Source organism: Carettochelys insculpta, chromosome 8 (assembly GCF_033958435.1).
Source record: "Carettochelys insculpta isolate YL-2023 chromosome 8, ASM3395843v1, whole genome shotgun sequence".
In the NCBI taxonomy this organism is placed as follows: domain Eukaryota; kingdom Metazoa; phylum Chordata; order Testudines; family Carettochelyidae; genus Carettochelys; species Carettochelys insculpta.
The window spans coordinates 55,315,246-55,329,015 of NC_134144.1; the positions used below are offsets into that span (position 1 = coordinate 55,315,246).

General features: G+C 38.5%; 1 protein-coding gene across 1 annotated transcript in view; it reads left to right on the top strand.

Moving 5' to 3' along the window:
• Nucleotides 1-13,770, top strand: part of LRP1B (LDL receptor related protein 1B) — a 1,349,009-nt gene that overhangs the window by 1,068,830 nt on the left and 266,409 nt on the right. The window contains exons 44-46 of the mRNA XM_075000767.1: nt 4,311-4,503; nt 5,019-5,144; nt 13,207-13,335. Coding sequence (XP_074856868.1) covers nt 4,311-4,503; nt 5,019-5,144; nt 13,207-13,335 — 448 coding nt within the window. The remainder of the gene's footprint in view (nt 1-4,310; nt 4,504-5,018; nt 5,145-13,206; nt 13,336-13,770) is intronic.

Sequence of the window (13,770 nt, forward strand, 5' to 3'; positions counted from 1 at the left end):
AAAAGTAAACATGATTCTAGGATGCATTAGCAGGAGTGTTGAGAGGAAGACACGGAAAGTCATTTTTCTGCTCTACTCACTGCTCATTAGGCCTCAATTAGGCCAAAATATTCCAGATCTGAAAAACGTCCTCTTCTTTCTGAAGTCTATGCTTTATCCCAACCCATCAAAGAGACTCTGATGATTATTGCATGCTTTTAACATACTGGTATTATTACTTATTTAGATTAAAAAATAATAGGTAACTTTATTATATTTGTTCCTTTGGGGACCATCATTTAAAATCTTTTTTTTTAATTTTTTTTTTATTTTGACGTTGCATTTTCCAGATAAATGTTCTCTCTAAAGCCAGAGAAATTACAGTGGTTTAATATCATATTTTAAGTTTTATACCCTGAAATATGTACACAAAAAAAGTGCTTTTAAGTTGTGCTGTACTCTTAAATAACTCTATAGAACAATTTCATTTTTGATGGCAGAAAAATCTTTTATACCTGTTAAGGATGCTGATTTTGCTCTTTAGTTGAGTAATTTGTTAACTATTAATATGAGTCTACTATAGAGAGGGAAAATGGTAATTTTTTGTGAATTTTATGTTGGAATATCAACTATGCAATTAAACTTTTAGTTTCATTTCAATTACTAGTTTTATCAGCCTGTAGCTGAATTCATTTACAAAGTTTTATTGGCCTTTACTTTTGCTTAGCAGAAGTACAGAAGTAAATTAACAGACTAAATGAACTTTCACCTATATATAAGGTGATATATTCAGGTTTAGATTAAATGGTCCATCACAATGCTTGTAAATGGCCATCAAGGGAGAAGGATCTCCATTTTCAGTTGCATGATTAACCTGGGACTTGAGGAGAAAACTTTTGGAGGTGAGTGGAGAAACAAGAAAAGGGTGAGACAAATACAGATGAATAGCAAAGAGAGGGTATTTTGGAAGTGAAAGACAAACAAAGAAGACAACGTGTTGAGGAGGAAGATAGAAAACTGAGATTTAAGCATGGAGATTGTGGGAGAAGGTAGACGCAGGAAGGGATTTAAGACAACAGGGGACAAGAATATGTGTTAGTTAACAGAGGAAATATGATAAGGGAAACAGGAAGAAAAAATGGAGATTAAGAGAGGGAGACAATGTTAAGAGAGAAGTAAAAGGAGAGAAAAGGAAATCGATATGTGAAAGGAGACCAAACAAAAACATGGTGGCTGGTTCTGCATGGAGCCGCTCTCCAGCAGCTCCATGCTAATGAGCAGTCTCACAATTGCAAATGGCTGCTCATTAGCATATTCTTGAGGCTCATTAGCACAGCCACGTGAGCTCTCGCTCTTGGCAGAGGGGAATGCCCGCAGTAAAGAGGCCATGTGGACTGGTGACAGAGGGTTTTTTTCCCTAGCAGAGGCAAGTCCACACTACCTCTTTACTGCGGGCACCCCCCTCTGCCAAGAAGGAGATCTCACACTGCTATTCTAATAAGCCACAAGAATATGCTAATGAGCAGTCATTTGCTATTGTGAATCTGCTTATTGGCAGGGAACCAGGGATAGAGAGCGCCTCTGTGCAGACTCAGCTGTTATGTAGTTATTAAAACTTATGTTTTAAAAAGAATTCCTAGTCTATTTAATTGTCAATGGCCAACAGAAGTTGATGTGTAAATTAATGGAAAATTAATGTAAATTTGTGTAAACTTTACTTCATTCAAGTTGTCATGTGACTGTCAGTTTTGTGAAATCAATAATTAAATTAAATGAAGCAATAGGGATTTACCAGAATGGTTTGGAACTACCCTTCTGCTGCAACACTACAACAATTAGGTCTATTGAGGCACTTGATTTAACTACTCTGCCACTGAAATAGGAGAGGCTGCTTGGAGTGTATTTTAAGCAAGGAATCTTTGTCTCTAGAACACATTTCACCCCTGCACACATTATCTGATAAAGCTTAATTAGTTTTACTTCTAGGGCACTCTGCCAACTCAGTCTCGTGCCCCAAGCTTTTCTTCCCTGTGTTGGTTAAGGAATTACATGAATGATTGGGGAATGGAACATATTACTCATGAGAGGCAGGAAGAGTTTATTATTTAAACAGTAATTCTATAATATTTTATTTTTGTTGTTACAAACTTTCCACATATACATAGTTCTACAAGTGACTATAGCAGAGCACTGATGCATGTTTTTCTGAAATGAAAATATATTTGTTCTTCTATTTGATTCATATATCAGCATTAGAAGTTAAAAATCCATAATTATTCACTCAAAGAAAATAATGTAATTTGGGGTTAGTTCTCTAGCCTAGAATTTAATATAGTAAAGTTTGTGAGTGATAATGAGTAAAATTATCTTAATATTAATCAGATTGCTTATATTCCCTACTCATCTCTACATTCTCAAACGAGCAGTAGTCCATGTCTTTCAATAACTTTGAGGAAGCTCATCTTCTGGAAAGAGATGAAAACAAACACAAACAACAGCTTTGGGGCTGATATTTCCACTTATTAAAAGGTTTTTGACAGTATATTGTATAGTGAACCACAATCCCTATTTGACCAACTATAGGTTTTGAACAGTGGAATGTAATTTAGTAATATTCTGTTGCACTTATATGACCTCTTTCATCTGGGAATCTCAAAACGTTTTATAAACATTCATTCACTTGGGTGACAAGGTCCTGAATACTAAAGAGAAGGAGTTCCTGATAGGATGATCTCTTGCCGCATCTACACTAGCAAGTTCTTTCAGGAAATCAAGCTTTTTTTCCCAAAAGAACACATGGAGCATCCACACACAAAATGTACTCTTTTGATCTGAAATCGAAAGAATGTGGCTTTTCTTCCAGAAGCCCTCTTCTGCTCCTGAATCAGGAAAATCATTTTGAAAGCTTCTTTTGAAAAAAAGCATGTGTAAATCCTCTTGGGCCCTTTTTTCAAAAGAGCAGTTGTCATGGCACCAGATTTTTCGATCCCTCACCCATTCTTTCGAAAAAATGGGGGCTGTATGGACACTCCTTATTGAAAGATTGGATTGATCTTTCAGTCAGCTTTTTTGCGTGAGATGCACTCTTTCGAAAGAAGATCTTGCAGAAATCATATTTCGAAATATCGCTGTAGTGTAGATGTGGCATCTGGGAGCAGTCTTTAATTTTGAAACTTTCTCCCCATCTTGGTAACCCAGAATTGAGATTTGTCAGTCTTCCAAAGATTCTGCAAAATCCATTTTCCCACCTTTTGTTAAGGCAGTTGAAGAAGACATGAGCTGAACTGGGTATTTTTTGTGCTCACTTTTTTTTTCATTATTATTATCTTATGCAATACATAGGCCCAAAGCATAAAATTGGCAGCTGTAACTGCATTTTACAACTTTCATATAATAACTAAGTGTAGGTCTACACAGCATAGGTATTTCAAAATAATTGTTATATCGAAATAATTATCATTGTGTCTACATGACACAAGTGCTATTTCAAAATATTTTTGAAATAGCAGTTGAGTTATTTCAAAGTTGGTAACCCTCATTCTATTCTGAGGGAATAGTGCTTATTTTAAAATAGCTATATTAAGAGGACCTATTTCTAAATAGCCATTTCAAAATAAGCACTATTTTTAAATAGGCAATGTATGCATTTTTGGCTGTGTCCACACATGCATCTCCTTTCAGAGGGGGCATGTTAAAGAGGCAGTTTTGGAAGATGCTCATGAGGCACTGACATGAATATGCAGCATCTTATTAGCATAATGGTGACTGAGCGTGATTCAAAAGTGCTGCTTTCAGAACACATGCCGCACGTGTAGGTGGGGGCCTTTCAAAAGGTCCCCCATGACTTCAAAAGCCTCTTCTCCCCATTAGATTTTATTCCGGAATAGTTTATTTTGAAATAGGGCTGCTGTGTAGACATACCCATGTGAACCTCACGATACCCTTGTAAATCACTGTAGCTATGAACTACTCTTGGTTTATGGTTTTGGTAAACTGAGGTACATAAGTGATTTGCTCAAAGACACACAATGAGTTGGTGTAGCACATGTGTCAATCCTCTTCTCAAAGCACTGCACAATACTCCTGTTTCCTAGTTTTTATTCCACTAATATGTCTGTCTGAGATCTCCCAATTAGCGTTACCTTGTCTAATGTCTACAAATATTCTCCGCTTTGGTCTACTTCTCCAAGGTGGAGAATATTGGTGGACATTAAGGAAATTAAGGCTAAATGGGAGGGGTCAGTTATTAAAATATAGGTTGGTTGAGTAAACAAATAAATCTATGTCTGGTTGCTCTCTAAATACTTCTCCTATGTATTTCTGTACTTCAGGTAATTGTCACGTCTGGACCAGGCACGTTTCTCAGTCTGGCTGTATATAGTGACTATATCTTTTGGTCAGACTGGGTAAGAAGAGCTATTCTTCGTTCCAACAAATATACAGGGGGAGATACAAAAGTTCTTCGATCTGATATACCACATCAGCCAATGGGCATCATTGCTGTTGCCAATGATACGAACAGTTGTAAGTTACAAAACCAAACACAATGGCTTCTTAATTATATACATTTGTTCTCAGAAATTTAGATTAGCTTTCATCAAACTATATATTATTTCATTTCATAATCTTTTCTTTTCACTATGTGGAATATTAACTAAAAGATACACTCTTCAAAGAAATTAAATTGTATTGGAATACCGTATTTTCTGTATTGAGCATTCAGAAATGGAAAAGTATTTAGTGGATTCTTTTCAATTATTTGTAGTTTCTGGGTGTTTCATTTAATCATTTTACACCTGTTCTCTATCTTAGTTAATACAGCCCTCTCTGGTATTGTGGCATTCCAACCTAACTGGTAAACCAGAGACTTGTGTTAGAAATCTGTCAGTGTATCAGTGACCCATAACACACTTAGCCAGGAGAGTTTCCTGCACTGAAGTTTGACCTTTCAAATAATACTAAGCTTTGACACAGTCTCCACAAAATTAATAGATGAGTGTCTGTTTTTATTAACGTAATACAATTTTTTTTGTTTTCAGGTGAACTGTCTCCCTGTTTGCACATGAATGGAGGCTGTCATGACCTGTGCCTCCTAACCCCTGATGGTCGTGTGAATTGTTCATGTAGGGGGGATCGAGTGCTGATAGGTGACAACAGATGTGTGAGTAAGTAATTTTAGTCAACGTTGTGATCCTCCAAGTTGTGGTCCCATCAGATTTCACAAACAAAATTGTTTTGAGCCAAGGTGTTACATGGGTATGAGATCTTTACAGCCTCTAAATGTTGTAGGAAGTGACATTGTTGCTTCAGTAAGAGTCTTTTTTTTCTGTCTTTATCAATGCCCCAGAATGATTTTGGAAGGCATTATGCTAAGAGAGAGGACATCTTTTGGATGTACAATTAAATCTTTGATCTTTCTATGCAGGGCAAATCCCCTGTGATCGTTTGTAAGAGTAAGGATGATGATATTAATATTATGGACAAATTCAAACTTAACTATTTCAATTCCCTGAATTTTTTGTCAGTTTAACAAGTTGCAACAACACTACACTTCCTCTCCTAATATGTGTAGTGTTGTTGTAACTTGTCAAACAGCTGTCAGATTCTAAAGTGCAAGGTGTTACTTAAATTATTACTTTATATAGTTGTGTGTGTACATATATATTATTAGTATTATGTATGTCCCATGTCCTTTCATAGGGGACCTGCAGCATTCAGAATGTGGAGTGTTGATAAGCCTCTGCCCCCTGTTCCATGCACCCCCCTGAGCAAGAAAAGCTAGTCTGATCTGGAGTGGAATACATGCTACTCCATATGTCTGATTTAGCCAGAAATCTTCCAAGTGCCCCCACTGTAATTTGATTCTACTGGCATGGTTCTTGGTCTTTGTCAAGCCTCTGAGTTCACCCCCTCAGGTATTAGGTCATGAGTCCTTTGACCACTCAACTCTCTTAAAATGAAATATTGTTTAAACTTAGCAGTAAGAATGCAGCGCAGCATTAAAGAAAAAAATTAAAACTATAAAGCAGTCTGTGCACTTCCGTCTTTCCTAAGTCGTATTGTCCCCCTGAAATTTAGGAAGGACCAACTGCTTCAGGGTCTCTTCTGCAGGTCCTATTTCTTTATCATCCTTTTCCTCACATTGCCCTTCATGACTGCCCTCTTTATTTGTTTAGAGGGTAACTTTAACTGTGGGTAGACTTTTGATTTTTAGAAACCCAACCTTGGCAAAACAAGTGGCCTGAGCCATTGGAATAGCTTTACCCCTAATACCTCAGGTGTTGCTCCTTATTCACGTGATCTGATTGCCAAAAAGTGTTTCATCTGGATCCATTGTGTTGTCTTTTCGTTAACAGTCTGTTATTAAAATAAGTCAATATGGGCATATAGTAAACATTCCAGTAACCCAGTATAAATGCACAATACACATTACACCTCTCAAATCTTGTGTTCTCTCATCCAGCAAAATACGTGATCTGACATGACCACAGATATTGCCAGACAAGAGAGTAGTAGGACAGTGTGGGAGTCCCTGCCTGCCCCATGAGAGCACAAGAGCTAGAACCCCCCTCCTGCATCATGGCAGTTGGGATGTTGGGGCTGGCTGGAACCAATGGCAGCCCCAGGGAGCCTGGGCTGGGGCCTGAGCCCCCAGGAGGGAGGCTGGGGCTTCAGTAGCCCTAGAGCGCAGGGTTGTTTTTGTGCAGAAGCGCTGGACCTGCCTTCATCAAGCAACTTCTCCTGTTCTGGAACTGCCTTGTCCTGAATATGCTGGATGAGGGAGGTGCAACCTCTAACTATCTCAATAAACAGGTCACATACAGTGTTAATAAAAAATTGTAGGACAGTCCTACGTCCTTGGCATCCTTATCCCCTACACCCAGCCCATGCACTTTGGTTTAAATATATAATCTGGTCCTTTATATTTAATTATTAAAAGGTACTTAAAATAACATAAAAGTAATTTTGCTTGTACTTAAATATGTAGGAGGATGGATATTAAAACTTCTGTTTCATAACAGTGAAGATACAGTTGATCTAAAATCAAACAGCAGTGGTAATACACCATTAATGTGCATTAGATTTGAAGGCCTTTCTGCAAAATCACTTCTAATTGACTATATAATTGAGATATAAAGAGCTGTATGGATGATTAGTAGAGGTAACAAAGATGTTAATTAAGTCTGTAACATTATTACAGAACAACAGGTTTTAATCTAACTATGAAATAAGTGCTAGTGATGATCAATTGAGATTGTATTCTCAGTATTTCCAGAAAATGTTAATTAAGACTTCTGTACCTCAGTAAAGAAGCACAAGTTCCATGTAGCCCTAAAAGTAAAGGTAATGACCTACAGTTCATAAGTGAGAGAGAGCATGAATAGGTAATGCAGCTGGTTAGCAATAAGTTCAGCAATGTAATTAAATCTGTAGCATAGTGTGGCATTTATACTTCCCCAAAGCACTAAAACCCTTAATTGGCACAGCTTCAGTATATTCCTATGCTTCCTCATGCAAGGTCATCTACTTATGTGAAAAATAAGCAATCTTAATGTTAGGTTTACAAAAACACTGTAGTACCATTATATGAGTTATATATCTTCATCTCTAGACTCCCATATGAAGTGCTGGTCACCTCATCTTGTAAAAAGTAGCAGAATCAGAGGGGTTGTGGTGGGTGGACCTGTCTCTCAGGCTTCCTGCAGGAGGCCTTGTGGTCATGCCATACCTGACCCCAGAAAAACAGAAGTAGAGAGGTTCTCCAAGCAGCCTAGAGTGGCTGCAGGGGACACAGCTAATCAGAACCAGGAAGGCCATACAAAAGGGGCTGCAGAATAGAGCAGCAGTTGGTTACAGTGTGCAGCTCAGGGAGTGAAGAGTAGGAGATTGACTGACTGGAAGATTGGCAGTGCAGCAGACAGTTCAGTGTGGAGAGCTGACTGCAAACACGAGAGAGCCCTGGGGTAAGGGCAAGGACGGTACAGAGTGACAGGGAAGTGGCCTAGGGAACTGGAACAAAGGTGTAATGGACATCAGAGACAGCTGCTGTCTACAGTGTCGCTGGGCTGGGGCTTGGAGCAGAAAGTGGGATGGGTCCCCGGCAACCTTCCATTAGTCATTGGGAGAAGTGGGCTGGATACTGAGGCATCCTAGAAGGAGGAATTAGGCTGGAACCAGAAGGGCCCTGAGGTGAAGACGCTTCTTCAGGAGGTAAACCTTGGGAATACCACTTTATTCCAGAGTGGAAACGAAGTAGGAGACATTAAAAGGGGCACACTAGGAGGCCCTGTTGGACTTGTATCCAGCAAGGGGTTTGTTTTATTTTTCACACAGTGTCTGAGTCACCAAAGATCCTCCACAGGCAAAAAGAGAATGCTGTGGTCACTGGAAAAATCTCTCATATGAAGAAAAACTGAAAATATTAGGAGTGATTTACTTTAGAAAGGTGACAGTTAAGAAGGAATATGATAAAAGCATATAAAGAAGAGAAGTGACTCCTTTGTCTCTTGCTCTCTAACACATGCACATGCACGTGAAAAAAGAGACAGTCATTTACAATTGAAATATAGCTAATTCAAAACCGCTAAAATGAAACACATCTTTGGTTAGTGACTAATTATGCTGTGGAACTTAACCACAAGATATTGAGGTCAAGAATTTAGTAAGAGTCAAAGGAAAATTGGATGTTAACATGCATAACAAGAATATTCAGAGTTGTTATAGATAATGTAAAAAATAATTCCAGATAGGATAAAATCTGATGCTTCAGGATATTATGCAATCACTATGAGCGATTAGGATGAGATTTTAAACTGGGGAGATTATGCTGCATCTGCTTACTGTGTGATTCCTGTAGTTTCTGCTGAAGCATCTGGTGCTGAACACTGCGGCTACATCTACACAAGCCCCAGGGCATGGTAATGAGCAACGTTGGAAGATACTAATGAGTTGCTGCCATGAATATGCAGCGCCTCATAAACATAATGGCAGCTACATGCATTTCAAAAGTAATGCTTTTGAATTGCACACCACCCAGGTAGATGGGGGCCTTTCAAAAGGACCTCCTGGACTTTGAAAGCCACTTCTTCCTAAAACCAAATAGGAAAAGGGGCTTTTGAAGTCTGGGGGATCCTTTTGAAAGGCCCCCATCTACTTGGGTGGTGTACAATTCAAAAGCAGCACTTTCAAATTGCTTGTGGCTGCCATTATGCTCATTAGCATCTTCCCAACTCATTCATTACCATGCCCCTTCCAAAAGGAAGGGGCTAGTGTAGACGTGGCCTGTTAGAAATGGGTTTTTAGTTTAGTTGGTCCCTGGATCTGATCCATCATGGTAATCCCCAAGATCCTAGTTTCTTTGCTTCTACATAATAAGAAAATGTGGATAAAAGGTATCAGAAGTATTTGAAGATGCTCATAACTAATCTTTGGGAAACTCATGAGTTACTCAACTTCAATCCCCAACATACACGTAAGGGTTTTTGCTGCTGTTATTTTTGTCTGAAACTCCAGTCCTGAACAGTCCAAATTTTACCTTGATACAGAATCCATGTTTTCAGTGCATCTCTTCTTCCTTCATCATTATATTCACAATGGAACTAAACAGATATATTCTTTCAAATCAGTCTGCTTTGGCTTCCATTATACAGAGCTCAGTGCCTTTTACAATGAAACAATAAGACTGATACTGAAAACAAGCAGAATTATAGCAGTAGGAAGACATTAATTAGGATAATTTCTTCATACTGTCATCACTGCTTCATCCCACTCCTTTCCTACCTCAAAATATGCTTTTTTGTATTTTACCTCCCATGATTAATAAAATCATTCATTAACAATGCAGTCGTTTAGTTCAAACATCTGTACAATATATTTGCTATAATGAAGTTCACAAACAATTACATTATTTAAAAAAATACTGCAAAGCCATTTTAACTGCTATCAGTAATTAATATAATAATAAATCAATATATGTGGGAGCAAGCTGAAGTCAAAAGGCTGTACACATATAGAGATTTTCCTTTGAAATGATAACCTCTGATAAACAGATTAAAACACACAGTCACACACATATACACACACTTCATCTTTCTGTAGGTGATTTGTGGCGGATATAGAAGTAATATGGGTGGTACAAATAACTGATTTTTTGCAATGATTTTACACCCTATTACTTCAGTTCATTTCAACTGCAGAAATAGCATGTTGACTGAATGACTGACCATTGCAGAGTTTCTTTTTTTACAGACTAAACATCTGCATAGTGCTGTAAAATACTGCTGGCAGGTGTTCCTTGCACACTTTGGAAGATAGCAATAAAAGTGTTTTTCTCTAGTTTTTCACTATACTAAACTGAAGAAATCCAGAGTTACAACTACTTAGTGGGCACAAATAATTTTAATGTTTCCATTAAGAAATTAATGTTCATCATGCTATATTTCACAGTGGGTTGTTGAGGGAAAGGAGAGAGGGGACAATTAAGCCAAAATCAGAAATTATTAAAATCATTAGAAACCTCAGCAAAAATCCATTGCTCTAATTTGTCCAGATAAACATCCAAGCCATAGGAAAACTATTACAGTTTTCTGTTAAGTTTCACATAATCGGGAATTAATGAAATTTATTTCTTATTTTTGATTAGCAGAAGCACTCTTGTCATAATTGTACCATAATCTAAGGGAAAGACAATCCCTGGTTATGATGTGGCCACTCACCTCACATGAGTGCCCCTGCCAGGTTTATGAGTCTATTCCTGCACTCTGAGTTTTGCTCTACATGATGTGACCCCTGTTGGTAAATAATTTTTTAAGCAGGTTTTCCACATCTCAGACCTCCAACTGAGTCACATACAATCTGTATCGGAGGGGTAGCGGTGTTAGTCTGGGTCTGTAACAGCAACGAAGGGTCCTGTGGCACCTTATAGACTAACAGAAAAATTTTGAGCATGAGCTGTCGTGAGCACAGACTCACTTCATCAGATGCTCACGAAAGCTCATGCTCAAAACTTTTCTGTTAGTCTATAAGGTGCCACAGGACCCTTTGTTGCTGATACAATCTGTAGTGTACAAACAAGACAAATCCCTTCCAGGCACAAATCCAGCAGGGCCACTTACAGTGTCCTGTGTAACATCCATTGCCCTCTCTCAAGCTTGGTTCTCAGTCAGTCTAACTGGGCTTATCACGCTATCCTGATTAGCCTCCGTACCTGAGTCCTGAGCTAACTTCCAAACTTTCCCTTCACCCCTCCTGGGGTAGCTTCCAATAGTGCTGATTTGCCATGCAGCAGTGCCTCACGTGATTCTTTACTCTGTAGTGTGCCTTCCTGACCCCAGCTCTCCCTTTGGAGTTTAATACAGTTCAATTACAGGGTGACCATCTCTGGAGTCTTCTGCCCCCTCCTCTGGGTTCCATTAAGTGCCCTTTTCTGGGTTTATGCCACTCCATCTTTGGAAGTGGGGGAACCTAGGTGCACCCAGTACTTTGGATCCTGACCCTACAAGTAGCAACTTCAATAGCCTTCACTTTATTGTACCGTCCAATGAGCAATCTAAAACATAAAGGTAGACACAAAGGCTACATCTCCCCTGCGGCAACTTCAAAGTGTCAAACTTCGAAGTGCCAGCATGCCATGTAGCCACATTGAAGTGCCCGCAATACTTTGAAATACCTTTACTCCCCAAAATTTTTCACACTTCAAAGTTGCCACAGGGGAGAATTAGCCTAATGAAGTGCTGCATATGCATCACAGAACTTCATTAGTAATCTCCAATCACCCTGATTACCAGGTCTCCTTTGAAGAAGGGGGCAAGTGTAGACATAGCCAAAGAGTATGTCTATATGTAATTAATTAGGCTAGCATGTTAATTAATACAGTGATGAATACTAGTGCTTGCATGACAACAAACATTTGCTATTTAAAGTGAAGTGTGCAATGTAAGGGTAAATGTGATAAATTTTCAGTCCTGGGACAAGTGTTTGCATAATGTCAACATGAGAATTGGCAATTGTGTTAGTTAATGCTGTATGAACTATGACTAAACATTCGAGTATAAAGATAACAGAAGAAGATAGGATGCACTGGAAAATCCATGGATTGAGTTATTGTAGTCAGCGCAATATTCCTTTTCCTCCTCCTTTTCCTCTCAGAACAGTGTTGAAAATATTGCACAGGTAAAGAACCTTCACTGGGATATTGTGAACTTTCAGTCAGAAACTAGTTGTTGTTACCACTCCTGGCAATGAGACCTTGCATATTATTGGTCATGAGCCCTAGTAAGTGCATCTTATTCATGTCAGGCCTGTGACTTAATTCTCTTATGACTCATGTACCAGGATTATGACATAGTTGGGTCTGTCTTCCTCTTACTCAGCTTCTGTGCACAGCATGACTCATTTGAAAATACTGGCAGTCTATAACCCCTTCAGCCCACAAAAGAGGAAAAGGGTGGTGAGTGAATAGCATTCAGGTGTCAGAGACAGAGTGTTCTGAAATGAGTCCCTTTTATCCAGCTTCACTCACAGACTTGGCCTACACTAGAGATCAGAGTCGATTGCAGATATACATTTCTAGCCACGCCATTTTTGTAGCTAGAATCGACGTATTAGGATCCCCTTTCTTCCCTGCTGTAAATCAGGGATCTTCAGGCTTGCACCAGTGTCCCTAACTGCACATGCCAGCGTGCAGTACCAGGGTTGATGCCCATGCCTAGAGAGGTCTATTTTGCTGTGTCTTCACACACACGGTAGAATTGATCCCTGAAATATGGATCATGGTGCACCAACCCCTCCTCCCACTCCCCCGTAAGTATAGACATACACTTAGTCACCTTCTTTTAGGCATCTACTGTCACATAGGTGCCAGATCCTCTATTTGGATGTACAATATGTGCTTTTTTTTTGTCTCCTTACTTCTCAGGGGCCTCAATGTAGCTAACCAGACACTGGTAATCTTGTATGATTGTGTAACTTTATTGGTTATCTGGACTGTGCCATAGAATTTGAGTGCCTTGACTCCATGTTCCATACCCAATTTTGTCAGACTGCAGATACTATAGCTCCATTGAGCAGCTGTAAGATGTTTAAGCAGCAAGTCCAGTACAGCTTCCTGTTCAGTCTCCAAAAACACAGAAACAGTAATTTGGTTTGAACTGTATGTTGCTTAATTTCCTTGTGCAATGCAAACTATTAAAAATGCTTTTAATGCTCATATAATGTGTATGTGTTTAGCTAAAAACTCCACATGCAACATTTACTCTGAGTTTGAATGTGGAAATGGTGAATGTATTGACTACCAACTGACCTGTGATGGCATTGTTCATTGTAAGGACAAATCGGATGAAAAACTTTATTATTGTGGTAAGTGTTTTCAATCATAACTTCAATTTATTAATTTGGATTCATAATTACTCATATTAAATACGTCATATTGTTTGTATATATTGTTTGGGTTCCAGGTACTACAGGGAATCCCAAGATATGTTCTATCATTCAATTCTGGTCTTAAAACAAAAAGGAAAATCCACCTAGCTAGTTACTGAAACCTGAAAATGTCCTGTTTATTCTCAGCCTTAAACAGCCCATATAGATTTATCTTACACTTTTAAATACAATTATATAAAATGGTCAGTATCTGAAAATAAGAAAAGAATAGAAGTGAAGTATAAAGTATGAAATTAATTATAGACTATAACAAAAATCTCTCCAACTTCTCTGTGACAATTGATAACTTTATTATCTTATCTTCAAGCTGATCTATATGTTAGATGGATAAAAGTGTGTTATGTTTCCTTC